Source organism: Pelmatolapia mariae, linkage group LG3_W (genome assembly GCF_036321145.2).
Source record: "Pelmatolapia mariae isolate MD_Pm_ZW linkage group LG3_W, Pm_UMD_F_2, whole genome shotgun sequence".
Lineage (NCBI taxonomy): Eukaryota > Metazoa > Chordata > Actinopteri > Cichliformes > Cichlidae > Pelmatolapia > Pelmatolapia mariae.
In genome coordinates, this window is record NC_086229.1 from 35,855,730 (window position 1) to 35,869,682 (window position 13,953).

Here is a 13,953-nt window from a genome sequence, read left to right on the forward strand (position 1 = left end):
ATGTCTGGCTCCGCCTCTGCAGAGAAGTGGTATCAGACTGGTTTGTAGTGGAGGAATATGTTGCCAGTTTCTTTCATCTTTAATCCGTATTCATGTTGTAATGTAATAACGTTTGTGGCACAAATACCACAATATGGCAGAAATACTATGTTTTGGCACAAATACTTTGATTTGGTAAACTTTAGCTTCTTCACCACTTTTCAGCAAAATATTCATTTTTTTCACCCCTTTTCAGTACAAATTCAAGGTTTTTGGGCTGTTTTCAGAAAAGAAAACTCTTTTCAGCAGAAACTCTGCTGATTCACCTCTTTTCTGCAAAATTTTTTAGCCTTTTCACCTCTCATCAGCACAATTCTCAGCAGCTTCTGCTAATTTCAGCAGAATGGTCAGTCTGTCCACCTCTTTGGTATGAGAATGAGTTTGGCTAAGTGAGATCAGTAGCTGCCTTGAGATCAGGAGATCAAATCCTGCTCAGGGCGACATTTTTTTTCACCACCCTGCAACTTTTCATCTTTTTCATCTTTTCAGCAGACAGCTTCAGCGTTAAGGCGTCCACACAGCATTTTCGCAGGAAATGCAAATTTTTCTAGTTATTATTGTTGTTGATGATCCCCTACATTAACCTACATTCAAATATGCTCTCCAGCTAGAATAGTGTTTGTGTTCCTAAAAGGATTTCACGAAGGTGTTATTGTTCATGTCACATCTGTATGAAACAAACAATCCTTCATTATCAATGTTCCTGCATATAAACCTGAGATCTGTGTGGAGCAGCTGACCTGTACGATGTGCACAACACAAACATTATTTACCATCAGTTACTGTGTGACTGAACCACGTGGGTGTATGAAACATCGCTTTTAGTTTTAATAGCACATGGCAACATTCAGACGTGAATCTATACAGTAACACTTTGATTTGTTACAGTGAGGAGACTGTTGGAGGGAACGATGAGGGGAAACTGTAACAGCAGCAACAGAAACCAGGAGACAAAGTTGAGGTCTGGGTTCCTCTATGCTACACACAGCCTCCTGCTCCTGGACTTTAGTAAAAACATAAATATCTCCAAGTACACTTACTTCAGAAACTCATTTCAAGTTCACTTCAGCCTAAAATTACTCAGAAAATCAGCACACATGAGTAAACAAAGTAACTCACAGAGCTACTGTTCAAGTTTAGTCATCTTTTATACAAATATACCTCATTATTATGAATCTCACAGCTACCTGCTCATTGAACTGAACAATAATTCTGTTCTACCATTACAACAAAATATGTGACTGTAAAAAATCTTCAGACAGTAATTAAGAATCTCCTAAGCAATTCTATGGTAAAATGGCCTGTACTTGTGTAGCACTTTACTGTCCCTAAGGAACCCAAAGCGCTTTACACATCCAGTCATCCACCCATTCACACACTGGTGATGGCAAGCTACATTGTAGCCACAGCCACCCTGGGGCGCACTGACAGAGGCGAAGCTGCCGGACACTGGCACCACCGGGCCCTCTGACCACCACCTGTAGGCCACGGGTGAAATGTCTTGCCCAAGGACACAACGAGCAAGACTGACCAAGCCGGGGCTTGAACCGGCAACCTTCTGATTACAAGGCGACAGAAGCTTCACTGCAATACAATTATTGGTTAACTGAATAGCTTCATTAAAACACAACTGTCTTTCTATATGAGCACTTACTCCCTTTAAGCTCCACCTGCTCCAACTTCTGCAGTGAGCACTCAGGCTATGCTCTTTGAATGCAAAATTGATAACCTCTGGGAGAAGCTCGTGGCTCTCCAGCGGGAGATTGAGAGACGAGTGACAGACTGTTAGATCAGCTGTGATACTGACATGCAGTTGTTGGCACCAAAGAAAACCACCATCATTTCGTGTGGCTAACATACCGGTGCCAGCTGTGGTCTCAAGGCTGGAGCTGAACATAACAAATCTCACCCTGATAACAGACGGTGTTTAGACAGTTCCTTCCCATCGTAAACATGCTTATCCCCTCCCGGTGCAGACGGTGGGTCGAGGGGACCAGCGCAAATGCTGCATGCCCGGATGCGCTGTCTACACCGGCTGTCTCTCACCTTTTACCCATCCCTGTTGCTTGTCATGTGTTTCTATGGCATATTAAGAGTTTTCATGTGCTCTGCGCTAAGGTCATTTTTTTATGTTCTCAAACTGATCTCCCTGTTGGAGCTCAGTCTGGGGGGAGTTCTTTTTTCTCCTCATCTTTCCTGATGTTGTGCATTTTCCGCTGTTCGGTTCCGGGTCCCTGCTCCAGCAGCTGACCGGCCAGCTACCTAGCCTGACCTGTCTCCCCAATGTGATGTTTGTGTATTGTATGTACGGTTGGCAAGGTCAGTATCCTAATTGCCCCTTGAAAATAAATACAGTGTTCTGAATCTGAATCTGAAAAGATTACAGAAGACGACTCTGTTAAGTAAATATTACGCTCATGCTGTCAAGAAATACCAAAGGTAGGTAAAACTCTGGTTGTTGCAGCCATCCAGTAAGACATGCTTTGTACTGTTCTGCTGCAGTTTGTGACACCTGGTGGATGAGTTGTGAAGGATGATGAAACAAACACTTCACTCAATGTTTTTCTTCTAAACTGGATGTAATTAGATTCCTCTGCTTTTGGACATGACTGCTTCTACTTTTCTCATTTTTAACATTTATATTTTTAAAATTATTCAACTTTTTCCAACAAAAATTTCCCATGTATTTCAATGGGGAGACCCTTCAAATTCTCCTTCAACTCACTCCTCTTTCAACTCTAACTACGTCCACATACATTGACATAGAGCCACCATTCAAACTTTAAAACGAAGACAAGATATTCAACTGTTCAACTTGTATTTATCTTTTCAATATCTCACACCTGCCTGCCTAACGAGCTCTGTCTCTCACTGTGCCAAGATTAATCTTAAATACTTCTCTTTCAACTGCTGCTGTGTCCACAGTGTTTGCTCTACAGCCATCATTTTACCCTCAAAATGTCACCATCATTGTTCTCTTTCCAACACCATGTCTTTCAAAGCTCAGACATTTAAACCTTTAAAACTGTATGGATTCAAGTGATTACCGATGCTGGAAAAGCTAGCACTTCATCCAGTGTTTTGATTTTGTTGCCACGGGTACCCACAAAGCAATGCGCAAAAGTCACGTGGTCTGTCAATCTCTATAGATAGGTTTTTTTGTTTGTTTAAATCACCTCATTGCCTAGTGAGTTGTTTCAGTAACGGTTTTCAGTTGTGGTAATAAACCTTTTGTTTTTCTTTTTTTTATCTGACCCTCCTGCCTCTCGGCTCATTCATGTTACCTCCCCTGTCGCCTAGCAGAGCCGGGGCGTACCAAGTTTCTCAGGTTAGGGTTAATCCATTCATTCTACAACTGCACGTGAATTATACTTCATACACAGACCCACAGTCTCTGATTGCTCTGAAATCTCACTGACAGCCAATGGAAATAAAGAAAAGTCCAGACTGACAGTCTCTGTTAGGCCGTGAACTGCTCATGCTGCATTCAAGTGCATCACAAACTATTGGAATTGGATCCAACTTTGTGAAGCAGACTTCCTACCAGCTGCTGTTTTGAACATTTCCTCATGAATTGTATTAAACTCTGTAAATGAACTGAGAACTATTTCTACATTTGAAACTATGGATTCATTTTCCCGTTCACTTCTGTACGTTAGTGTATAAATGAATGTTAGACTGGGCTCCATGGAAACACTTGGACTGGTCTCAGCTGCCTTCTTTCTGTAGTCATTCCAACAGAGTCCTTTTTCTTCTCCAGCTTCTGTTTGAAATCCTCTCACAGAGCCTGAATCCTGCTTTGTTGTCATGTTTGGGCCTGTGTTCGGCTGCTCTGTGTTTGTCTGCTTTAACACACACCTCACCACAGCAGCTGTGTGGATTGTCTCTGTAGCAGCCAGATCAGCTTCTGATACCATGAACATCATCATCATCAAGCTCCTAACTTCACCTTTATTAGCTTTGACATTTATGTCTTTCTTTTCTCTCTCTTTGTTTCCACACAGGTTTAAAGTCTCTGCAGCCTGTTTTTATCTGCTATCATCAGATCTTCATCATCCTCATTCACATCCCTCACACACTCTACAGCCTCATCAGCACTGACTTCATCTTCACTGACTGATGGAGCACAGCATGAACCTGTGGAGGCTGAAACACTGTCCTGTCAAACATCTCCCTGTCACCACTCCACTTCTGTCAGCCTTTAAATAAACCCTGCTCAACTCTGTCACTTCTATTTGGAGCCAAAAGGAAAAACTGTTGTGCAGTCATTTGGAAAGACACAAGATTTTTGAAAGCACTCAAACTTCTTCACATTTGTATTCTGACACATCCTAAACATTTAGGAACTGTAGAAAGTTCCAAACAACAAAGATCTGAAATATAGAAAAACAACAACAGCTGCAGTCAGTGAACTCACCTCAGAGTCTCCAGTCGACAGTTTGGACTCTCCAGTCCAGCACACAGAAGCTTCACTGCTGAATCCTGCAGGTTGTTCTCACTCATGTCAAGCTCAGTCAGATGGGAGGGGTTGGACTTCAGAGCTGAGGCCACAACTTCACAGTGAGTCTCTGAGAGTCCACACAGAGTCAGTCTGTGATTATAGAAAATATAAAGTGTGTTATTATAAAAGTAGAAAATTTGCATTATAAACACAGACTGAATGTATATAAAGACAAAACAGAGTGATGTCATAATCTGATTAACATCTGCTCTTCACAGCTGTGCTTCGGCTCCTCTTACTGTGTTTGACATGACACAATGATAGAGTCTCTCTCAGACCTGCAGACTTTTAATGAGGATCTTTGTTTGGCTTTAATCTGCAGATGAAGGAGGAAGATGGTGTCACATTTAGGCTTCCATAATGTCCACAGTCTGTCACTGAGATCTGATCCAGAGTCAGAGTGAAGACACACATTTGAACTGTTTCCTGTTTTGACTCCAGAACATTTTGAATGAGGTCAGCTCAGTGAAGAGTTCCAGCTGGAAAGATGATCTCTGTTTGCTACCTGCTGTCAGGTACGACTGTTCACGTCCACACGCAGGAAAAACCTGCTGACTGTTACCAAACGGAGCAGAAATCTCATCACTGGACAATAATGATGAATGAACTCAGAGCTGCTGATATCAGATCTGATTTCAGGGGAACTAAACACAGAAATGATTGGCTCATTTTAGCTTTCTGAGCCATTATCTGCTGGTGTGTCGCTAGTTGGCAGAAAATGATTTGTATTCCTGTTTAAGGCTTCAGTGTTTATGAGTCCAGATTCAGCTGACAGCAAGTCAAAATGATTATTGAGAAGTACTTGCTGAGGGCTAGTTCTTTTAGGTTCAGCAGTTAACAAGATGGTGTATCGGTCAGGATACAGGAAGGAGGACAACAGGCTTCCACTTTGCTGGAAGTCACCACCAGCAGTTTTATTGCCACCTAGATGCTCAGTGTTGCCAGCAGTCTGTGGTAACAAACAAATTGCCATGAGTATATAAATATATACAGAAACAGCTTCACTAAGATAAACATAAAGTAGTAAATGAAATAAATCAACACATCCATCTGAATATACAAATAACATAACATATATGATTTGAACTCTGCCAATCTTACATCTCTTGCTCTAAACACAGAAAAGACCGAATAAAATTACTACATAATGGCGGCGGCCAGCGGCGCATGCCTCTAGTCACGAGATGAAAACTTGCTGCTATAATGCGGTAGAAAGTAACTAAAGCCGCGGCAAACATCAGGATCGGAAAATAAACATGTTTAAGGACACTTACTTCCAGTCATGAACTTAACACTCGGAGCATCACCGTGAAGGATGGCAACCAGGAACACAGATTACGGGGTAAACAGAACTAACACGGAAAACAATCTCCCCATCTCGAGCAGCAGCGCACTACCCCCCCCCCCCCCCCCCCCCCCCCCAGTTTCTGCCTACGTCATTTCCTACGGCTCCACCCCGCACAATATTGCAGAACATAGACATAAAATCCCAGAGCCTTTTATACAGTCGCCCCCAAATGTGGTTACACATTTGCTCCCCCAAAAGGGCTCCCTAATCAGTTCCAGGGGGCGACTTGCTATTCTTCTCACATGGCCTATTGGCCACAAAGCTTGAGGCAGTTGCGGATCTGCAACCATAACCACTGCCTTGTCCAGAAGTTCAGGAGGAGTTGACTGCCACTTCTGCCTCGCCTGTAAGCCAGGTAAGTATTCCTTGATGAATCTTGCCCAGAACTGATCAGCAAGAATCTGTGAGTGCCTCCAACGTTGTCGACTGAGGTTCTCTGTCTCTGGATAGACCACCTGGGGTAGTGATCCATCAGGCCGTCCCATGAGGAGACTATTAGGTGTCACAGGGTCCACATCGGCCACGTCAGGGGAAACGTAGCCTAAGGGCTTTGCGTTAAGGATCAATTCCACCTACAGCAGAACTGTAAGGAGTACCTCCTCATGAAGAGGTTGGGAACCCACACAGGTGCGGAGAGCCGCCTTCACCGAACAGATCTCTCTCTCCCATACACCTCCAAAATGTGGGGCTGCCGGGGGGTTGAACTGGAATCTGATCTTCTGATGGGCGAGCTTCCTTTGCAATGTCTGACATGTTGGCAAAGGCTTCCCGGAGTTCTCGTTCCCCTCCTTTGAAATTGGTCCCACAGTCAGACCATAACTCTGCCGGTGTCCCTCTTCTGGCTATGAATCGCCTCAGGGCCATGAGGAACGCATCTGCGTCTAAGCTACTTAGGAGATCCAGATGTACCGCCCTCGTCGTCATACACTTAAAAATGATTCCCCAGCGTTTCTCGTGCCGTCTTCCTACCTTCACAAGCATAGGCCCGAAACATTCAACACCGGTTGAGTAAAAGGCTGGTTTGTACAGTCTAAGCTGAGCAGCTGGAAGGTCAGCCATCTTGGGTACAGAGGGTTGTGCCCTCCAACGCTGGCACTCAGGACAGGTTCGCTGTAACTTGCGAATTGCCTCTCTTCCACGTAGTATCCAATAAGACCTCCTCAGCTCCGCGAAGACCCGTTCAGGCCCTGGATGATGCAGATCAACATCATATTTCTGGATAAGCAGACGTGTGAAAGGGTGTGAAGGATCCAGGACAATCGGATGCAATATAGGTCCGTCAAGACCTTCTAGGCGTCGCAAACAACCCCCTACTCTGATTAGGCCCGCTGAGGTATCCAGTTCAGGTGCCAGGGTAAGCAAGCGGCTTCTGGATGGGACAGGTTTCCTTTCTGAAAGCAATGTGCACTCCTCTGGAAATGACTCCTGTTGAGCCTGCCGAAGGATGACCTGTTCAGCATTCTGATAGTCCTCGGCACTAGGTGGCGCAGTCGAGAGCCCCTGACCACAAAGCTCTTTAACAGTAACTTCCAAGAGCTCCTGCCAAGTCTTGCATGCCATTCCATCCTGACAGGTAGGTGTGGAGGTGATGGAGGTTCCACAGAAGACGGTCTTTCAGAGCTCAAGGTCGTCATTACTGGGCTCAGAGCTCGGGTTCTCTGGCCATGTATCAGGACTGTTGAGCAGAAAGGGGGGTCCATTAGACCACTGATTAGGCTCTTTGAGCTCGGCCAGAGCCTTCCCTCTTGTCAGGTCATCCGCTGGATTACTCTCTGAGTCTATGTAGCGCCAGGTACAGTGTTCCGTCATCTCCTGTATCTCAGCTACCCTGGCTCCTACAAAAACCTTGTAGCGGCAGGACTGTGAGCTCAACCAGGTGAGAACAGTGGTCGAATCAGACCATAGGACTGTTCTTTCAATCGCTGAGGTGAGTTCCCTATTTAGGGTACTGGCCAGCTGCGTCCCCAGCAAAGCTCCGCAGAGCTCTAGGCGGGGAATAGAGAGAGCTCGTTTGGGGGCTACACGGGAGTGAGCTAGGATGAAGGTGAGGTGAACTTGCCCATCCTGTTCTACAGTCCTCATATAAGACACCGCTCCATAAACTTTCTCAGAAGCATCCGCAAAAATGTGCACCTCACGGATGGCCCCCTTTGAGTTAGCACTGACAGGAACAGAGGCACGTGGGAAGGTAAGGTGAGGTAAAAACTGAAGCTCCGCTTCCCAGTCAGACCAAGCTTGCAGGAGGGTGGAGGGGAGTATCGAGTCGTCCCAACCATGCTTCTTATCCCATAGCTGCCTGAGGAGGAGCTTGGCCCGAGTGGTGAAGGGTAACAGATAGCCCAAAGGGTCGTACTGTGAGGCTAGGAGTCTATAGATGTTTCTGAGGGTTGGCATCTCATAGGACACGGGCCTGTGCTTATAACCCAAGGAGTCGGTATTCCAGTCCCAGCTGAGCCCGAGCGTGGTCTCTAGCGGGTTGGATTTGTCCTCAGCTAGCCACAGATCCAGACTCTGTGATCTAGCTTCTGGAGGCAAATGGCTCAGGACACTTGGATCATTGCAAGCCCACTGACGTACGTAACTCGAAGCCAGCTGATTGCAGCAACTCTCTTAGCCGATCCACCAGATCTCTAGCTTCTTCCGGTGAGCCAACACTCTGTAGGCAGTTGTCTACGTAGAAACACCTCTCGATGGAGAATCTCAGGCTGTCGTCAGGCTGTGTGTGCTCCATCACATGACGCTGCAGGGCGAATGTGGCACAGCAGGGGCTTGAAGTTGTCCCAAATGGCAGGACCTGCCACTCGAAGATTCTAGGGGGTTCATTCACCTGTAAGTCCCGCCACAGGAACTTCAACAGGGGCCGGTCTTCAGGGAGGAAAAGTACCTGATGGAACATCCCCTTGATGTCTCCACTCACAGCTATGGGGTGTTCACGAAACCTGACCAGCACCCCCAGCAGGGAAGCTCCAAGTGTAGGGCTAGGCAACAGGAACTGGTTCAGGGACTGTCCAAGGTATTTATGGGAACAGTTAAACACCAGCCGATTCTTCCCGTTATGACTGACAAGATGATGCGGTATGTACCAGTTTTCCTTGGGCGAAGTCTCGTGCGTAACTTCCTTCACGGCTCCCGATTGGATCAGCTTCTGCATTTCTGCCCTGTAGGCATCGGCCTGACTTGGATCCTTTAACAGGCGCCTTTCTGTACTTCGAAGCCTGGGCATGACTGATTCCCTTGGTGCATTCAATGGCGGCATCTGTAGGTGACGGAGTAGAGGTGTAGCATGCCTGAAGACTCCATCGACCATCCTGCGAGTTGTTCAGGCCTCGAGCATGGCCACAGCCTGCTGATCCTGTTTCGACCGAGTGACCTCCTTCTCGGATCGGTAAGGCACCACATCCACCTGCCAGAGCCGCTCCACATGCTTGAGCAAATCGTCTGATTGGGCCGATGTATACAGGGATAGGACAGGCTGGGTCTGCCGCCCCATGAAAAGACTTGGCCCTTGAAGGGTCCAGCCAAGCCGGGTGTGGACTGCTGCTGGGCACCCAGGTGGGCCGAGGTGGACTGGTTCTATGGGGGTGATCAGGTGTGGCTGGTCTGAACCAATAAGGAGCAGAGGCTTGGCTTCCTTCAGGGCTGGGACCGGAATCCCATGCAGGTATTTGTACTTCCTTCTCAGCTAAACGATAGGATAGGTATGGTGAGCTAAGTTGAGACGATCAGCTGTGAACGCTCCGTGAATCTTGTAGTAGGATCCAGGGTTGGTAGCAGCAGAGACGCTGAAGGATACGGTATGTCCGTGTAGCATCTGGATATCTTGGCGGACGGTTCGTAACGGCAGATCCTCCGGGATGCCTGTCAGACCAAGAGTCTTTGCAGCAGCGGAGAGCAACATGGTCCTCTCTGAACCGTCATCAAGTATAGCAAAGGTGTCTAGAGTCCGCTCTCCATGGCTCAAAAGCACAGGTACAATCTTTAGCATGACACGATTGCCAGCTCCATGGCGATCAAGGTAGAGTGAGCCCAAAGCTGAACTGGTTAGGCAGCTTTCCTCCTTTGCAGTCATGCCAGTGTTGTTTCCTTCTGTCCTGGCATTTACCTTGTGAAGATCCAGCAGATGTTTGCCCTGGCACAGGCTGCAGGGTTTCTTTAGCGTGCACTGAGCAGCTAAATGAGTTCGGGCACAGCGCCAGCATCGTTTATTGACCTGTATCCAGTCCTTTATTTCCTCTTTGGAGAGCTTGGCTACATCATCACATTGGCTAAAATAGTGTTCTGTGCTCTCACAGTAGGCACAGTAGGCTTTGCTCTTGACCTTCCCTCTAGCTCGACTCCTTCGCTGGTGGGAAGGTGTGTTCTGATGGCCCGTTTTGGTATGTAGGACTGTCACGGTTTGTCGGCCTGGACGGGCCTCAGCCTTTACACTGCTCCTTTCTCTTAGGCTTCTTACGCCTGCTTGGCTGTCAAAGCCTTGACACCAGGACTCCTGACGAAGCCATGCAGATAGGTCGTACAGAGTGTAGGTGCTCCCAGGCTGCTTGAACTGGTGTCGACGAAAATCAGCTCTCTGTTCGGCAGGAAGCTTACTTATTAGACGGGCAACGTGGGACCCACAGCTCAACTCCACTTCTCCTTCCAGTCCTAATGTTTGTAACAGCCCAACAAGTGACTGCACCTGAAGGGAGAACCTTTGGAAGGCTACTGTGTCACCTCGCCTTATTTCAGGACCATGTAGAACACTTGCTATCTTTCTCAAGGCGAGCTGATGAGGTTGTCCAAATTTGTCGTGGAGGGCTGCCATGGTGTCAGTATAAGGCTTAGGTGAGTTCAGGTAAGCATCAGCGATAAGTCGAGCTTCATCTAGCTTGAGGTGGTCCACAAGTATCTGATACTTGAAGAGCTCAGTAGTATTAGGAGGGAGTAGGTTCTCTAAAGCCATGCGGAGCCTAGCAAACTCAGAGGGATCAGAATGAATGAACCTTGGAATGGTTGGTTTGGGCCCCCTGTACACTAGCTCAGCTGGAAGAGGAGCAGATGAGTTATTGCAGTGCCCACTGGTTACTCCAGTGACCTGACTGGGGGAACTGGCTGGAACAGGCTTGGTTGGGAGAAACCCTGTCTTACTTGGTGCCCAGCAGGCGGGTGGCACAGATTGTTGTGGAGGGGCATGAAACGTGTTTCCATCCTTACCCACAGGGTCCTGATATGGGGTGCAGCGTTGACTTGGCAGCGAAGGCTCACCAGCAAAATACGCTGTGCGGGGTAGAGGGTGGTACTGTACACCATCATCAGAGAATTGTTCGTCAACCTTCATTTGGGAAAATCCTGTGTGCAACTCTTCCACCGGTTCAGGCCATGGTGGTGGGTCGGGCCACACCTCCTCATCCTCCTCTTGTGGCATTGTCTGAGGGGTGGTATATACCTCTCCTGAACTGCACTTGGGGGGCTGACTGGTGCTATACTGTGAGGCAGTCAGCTGAGCCATATCCCTCCTCAGCAGGCGAGCCACTTCAATCAGCTCTCTGAGGTCACTCTTTGCCTCCTTCAGTTCTCTGAGGCCGTCCTGTAAAACTTGCTGTGACTGGAGTAGCCTCTCTCTTTCGGCCTGCAAGGCTCTGAATTCTGTATGAACTGGGTGTATTGAAGACCCTGGCCAATTGGAAGGTGCAAATTCAGGTGAGAGGCTCCTATTAAGGTCCACATCTTGTGGAGGGGGTGTATTGTAATACATCCCATCCCTGTCGGTGTAGAGGGGTGGCGTATGACTATACTGAGGCTGAACTCTCCCGCTTCTTGTGTGAGGCTGTGGGGTGTCCCACTGCAGCATTTCCCTAAAGGGGTGGCCTGTGTAGTTAACCTCAAAGTCCTCAAACCGGCTCGGTCGCCGTGTGTGGCGTTTAGGCCTTACATCAGGACATGTCGCTCCATCTGGCTCCATCTAGATAACTGCTCTCTGGCTCGGAGGACCAATATTAAGAAGTACTTGCTGAGGGCTAGTTCTTTTAGGTTCAGCAGTTAACAAGATGGTGTATCGGTCAGGATACAGGAAGGAGGACAACAGGCTTCCACTTTGCTGGAAGTCACCACCAGCAGTTTTATTGCCACCTAGATGCTCAGTGTTGCCAGCAGTATGTGGTAACAAACAAATTGCCATGAGTATATAAATATATACAGAAACAGCTTCACTAAGATAAACATAAAGTAGTAAATGAAATAAACCAACACATCCATCTGAATATACACATAACATAACATATATGATTTGAACTCTGCCAATCTTACATCTCTTGCTCTAAACACAGAAAAGACACAATTAAACACAGTGGGAATATCATACATAGCTGAAACATCCACTCTAACTGTGAACATAAGGACTTTGGCGCCATCGTGTGGCCGAATAAAATTACTACATAATGGCGGCGGCCAGCGGCGCATGCCTCTAGTCACGAGATGAAAACTTGCTGCTATAATGCGGTAGAAAGTAACTAAAGCCGCGGCAAACATCAGGATCGGAAAATAAACATGTTTAAGGACACTTACTTCCAGTCATGAACTTAACACTCGGAGCATCACAGTGAAGGATGGCAACCAGGAACACAGCTTACGAGGTAAACAGAACTAACACGGAAAACAATCTCCCCATCTCGAGCAGCAGCGCACTACCCCCCCCCCCCCCCCCAGTTTCTGCCTACGTCATTTCCTACGGCTCCACCCCGCACAATATTGCAGAACATAGACATAAAATCCCAGAGCCTTTTATACAATGATGTTACCTGTCTGTGTCCAGCAGCAGCCTGTATTCACTTTGAATATTGTTATAACCTGACATGGATCAGTTTGTCTTTGATTGGTTTGTAAATGTTACTGTTTCCATTGGACCTGAGTGATGGTACAAAGACAGAGAGGGAGAGAAAGGAGAGAGAGGATGGAGACAGCAAAGAGAGAGCAAACACAAACAGGTGGGAGTGGACAGGTGAGCAAGGTCAGAAACCAATCAGAGAGCTTCTGTTTGACCCAAAGTCACTGATGATGACTGCACATAACCAAGCAGTGTTTTACTCTGATATCAAATATGGATCCTGCTCTTCTAATAATGATCATCAGATGATATTATTGTGTTATTTTGTTGCCGAATACTGTAGAGTACAGGGATATTTTGCTGCTATTATTTGCTGCTATTTTTTATAATCATCATTACTATTTCATTAATAACAGTTTTGATATTGCATTCAGATGTTCAAACATAGTGGTATCATATTAGTCTTTAGTATAGGAGCAGTAAGAACCACTTTAAACTGTGGAGTTGAATCTATAATCCTAAACGCTTTTGAATCTTTTTATACTCTTACACTGAAGTCCAGGGTCAGTGGGTGAAAGACTGGGTTGCAGGCTGACAGGAAACTGCAGGTTTGCAGAGTATGCTTTGCAGGAAATGAAACCGAAAGCAGAGTCTCAGGAGACTCTCACCAGTTTATTCTTTATTAGCTTTTATTCATTTATATCTTTGATTAAGCTTTAGTAGAGGTTCTTGATTAAAACATGTATTCGATATATTACACATATAGTTTCAGTTGTGTACGTGCTGGCCTTCTGTTGAGTGGAAAGGTTATAAGGTCTAGCTGGTGAGGTGAGAGGTGAAACAGAGTGCAAGCAGAGGCTGACACACACATACACACACATCTTAGATAGACTTATTTATAGGTGAAAGTTTAATTATGTTTTGCTGCAAAATTGTGCCTGCGTACGTGACAGTTTGTTCCAGATGATGAGCGAGCGTCCGGTGGCAACAAAACGCACCTGCTGTCGAGACGAGACTATGATCTTTTCAAACTGTGTTAAAAGTCATTGTGGTTTTGATTTGACGTATGCAAGTATTGTATCTGCTTAATGCATGAAGGGGCGTTGTATTACCCCGACCCTATAAAACCTTTGTTTTGTTCATTGTTTGAGAGATCCACCTCTGATGTTCTGCAGGGTGCATCTCCCACGCGTGTGTTCATTAAAATCATCGCTTGACTCCACCTGACAGGGTCAGTGTGTTATTCTGATCTCCACCATCTCT

At 46.5% G+C, this 13,953-nt stretch overlaps 1 protein-coding gene across 1 annotated transcript in view; it reads right to left on the reverse strand.

Moving 5' to 3' along the window:
* Positions 1-13,953, reverse strand: part of LOC134622347 (NACHT, LRR and PYD domains-containing protein 12-like) — a 134,601-nt gene that overhangs the window by 27,474 nt on the left and 93,174 nt on the right. Inside the window, exon 9 of the mRNA XM_065470152.1 lies at positions 4,457-4,630. Within this exon, the coding sequence (XP_065326224.1) occupies positions 4,457-4,630 (174 nt within the window). The remainder of the gene's footprint in view (positions 1-4,456; positions 4,631-13,953) is intronic.